General features: G+C 33.1%; 1 protein-coding gene across 1 annotated transcript in view; it reads left to right on the top strand.

Moving 5' to 3' along the window:
• LOC107622217 (mediator of RNA polymerase II transcription subunit 31) overlaps positions 1–1,145 on the top strand; it is a 3,891-nt gene extending 2,746 nt beyond the window's left edge. The window contains exons 5-6 of the mRNA XM_016324102.2: positions 198–288; positions 735–1,145. Coding sequence (XP_016179588.1) covers positions 198–288; positions 735–1,028 — 385 coding nt within the window. The 3' untranslated portion in view covers positions 1,029–1,145. The remainder of the gene's footprint in view (positions 1–197; positions 289–734) is intronic.

Here is a 1,888-nt window from a genome sequence, read left to right as displayed (position 1 = left end):
AGCAATTATTTCAATCAGGGAAAAAGAACTGAGAATTTTAATCTCCGAATGCATAATATCAATTTTCAATGTCAAGGCAAAGAACTTGAATTGGTTCTAGCATCCATTAATATGTGTTTTGCCATCTGCTTATTTTGCATGTCTGTTCAAAACCTTGAATCAAAGCTAGGTTGTTTTCCTGATGGTTACTCTCTTTCTACAAATGTTAGGTATCCTCATTGCCTCTATTTTCTTGAGCTTCTACAGAATGCAAATTTTCGCAATGCAATGGCACACCCTAACAATAAGGTAAAGAAGCAACATTTTTATATTCTACCTTTCTATTTAATCATGCATTCGCCTATATTACACCATTACCATGTATTCCTTTTATAGATCACATTAATGTTGCTAAGACAGCTAAGATAATTTGAGTGCATATAATAAAATGAGACGAAAATTGGGGTGTCCTTTTTGGCAATCAACCTGACTCTATCCGTCTTTTTCTGGGGTATTTAATTTGTATCTCTTTTGTTGGTAGTGTGATCATGAGATGATAGGTAATTTGGTATTGACGATGATAGGTTTTATTCTCACTGCTATATTTATGGTACGTCTCTAATAGACGATTAGTGTAGGTGGTTTACTATGAACTACCAAGAACCAAGCCAAATGATTTGCATTGCAAGAATTGATGTATTCGAAATAAATAATGCTTTTTTCAAATTCTGTAATCTGTTTGTATCGTGTTTTAGGAGCTGGCACATAGACAACAATTCTACTTCTGGAAGAACTACAGGAACAATCGGCTAAAGCACATTTTGCCTAGATCACTTCCTGAACCTACTGCCACAACTGCGCCTCCTGCAGCTTCAACTCCGGCTCAGCCACCTGTGACTGCATTGCCACCAGTACCTGCCACAAATGTTGCAGTGACAGGTTCATCTTCTCAAGCCCCTTCTCCAATGCCATATGGTATGCCCCCTGGATCTGGTCTTGCAAAAAATGACATGAGGAATCCTTCAATGGATAGAAGGAAGCGGAAGTGATTTTTTAGGGCATGTAATTCGATTTTAAAAAGTATAGGGAGTATTCATATTGAAGTGGTTACAATGATAGATCAAAGTTCTTATGCAACCGAGTTATTTTTATTACTTTTGTATTGCTTTTTTTAAAATTCAGTTAGGATAAACAAAATTTTGCTTTTGAAATCCAGCCAAAAATTGTAGACTAAATTATAGAGGATTATAGAGTTTAAGTGTAGCTAGATAGCTCGATAAACCATATGATATGAACTGTTTTTTGAAAAATACGAAAAGAAAAGTATATAACAATAGAGAGTTCAGTAATAAATTAACAGTATATGCAATTAAGGCAAATAATAATAAGGTCATAGTATTAATAGTACTCAAACATTAAGCAAGTCTAATGATCATTGTAAAAGAGAATTATTGAGAAAATGAACATAGACATCAAGACCGAAAAAAAAAAAAAAGAACAGAGATGATTCAAATAGATGATTCAATCCATCCTTGCAGAAAAGGATATAATGATGCCTTTGAAATGAGAATGGTAACATTGTAAGTTGCACACCGGTGTTTGTTTCACTTCTTGCGTATGTTTGGAGTCTGTTGCTCAAAGCTGAAATCTTAAAAAGTGTGTAGATTTTAATGATTTGCTAAAATAATAGGTATGGATTAATAGTTGATATCGCCATTGACGATTATATTAAGAGCTTATTTGGAAACCATTTAATATGAAAAAAGAATTCTATTTTCTTTAAAAAAATAATTTATTTTTTGAAATTTAATCCCATGATTTGGAATTACTATAATAGATTAAAGAGTGTGAGAATTGATTTAGAAATCAGACCCTTTTAGTCTAATTTAGGAGTCTGTTTTACGAACGA

Source organism: Arachis ipaensis, chromosome B10 (genome assembly GCF_000816755.2).
Source record: "Arachis ipaensis cultivar K30076 chromosome B10, Araip1.1, whole genome shotgun sequence".
Classification (NCBI taxonomy): Eukaryota; Viridiplantae; Streptophyta; class Magnoliopsida; order Fabales; family Fabaceae; genus Arachis; species Arachis ipaensis.
The sequence above is the reverse complement of the archived record's forward strand: the minus strand, read 5'-3'. Positions and strand labels throughout refer to the sequence as shown.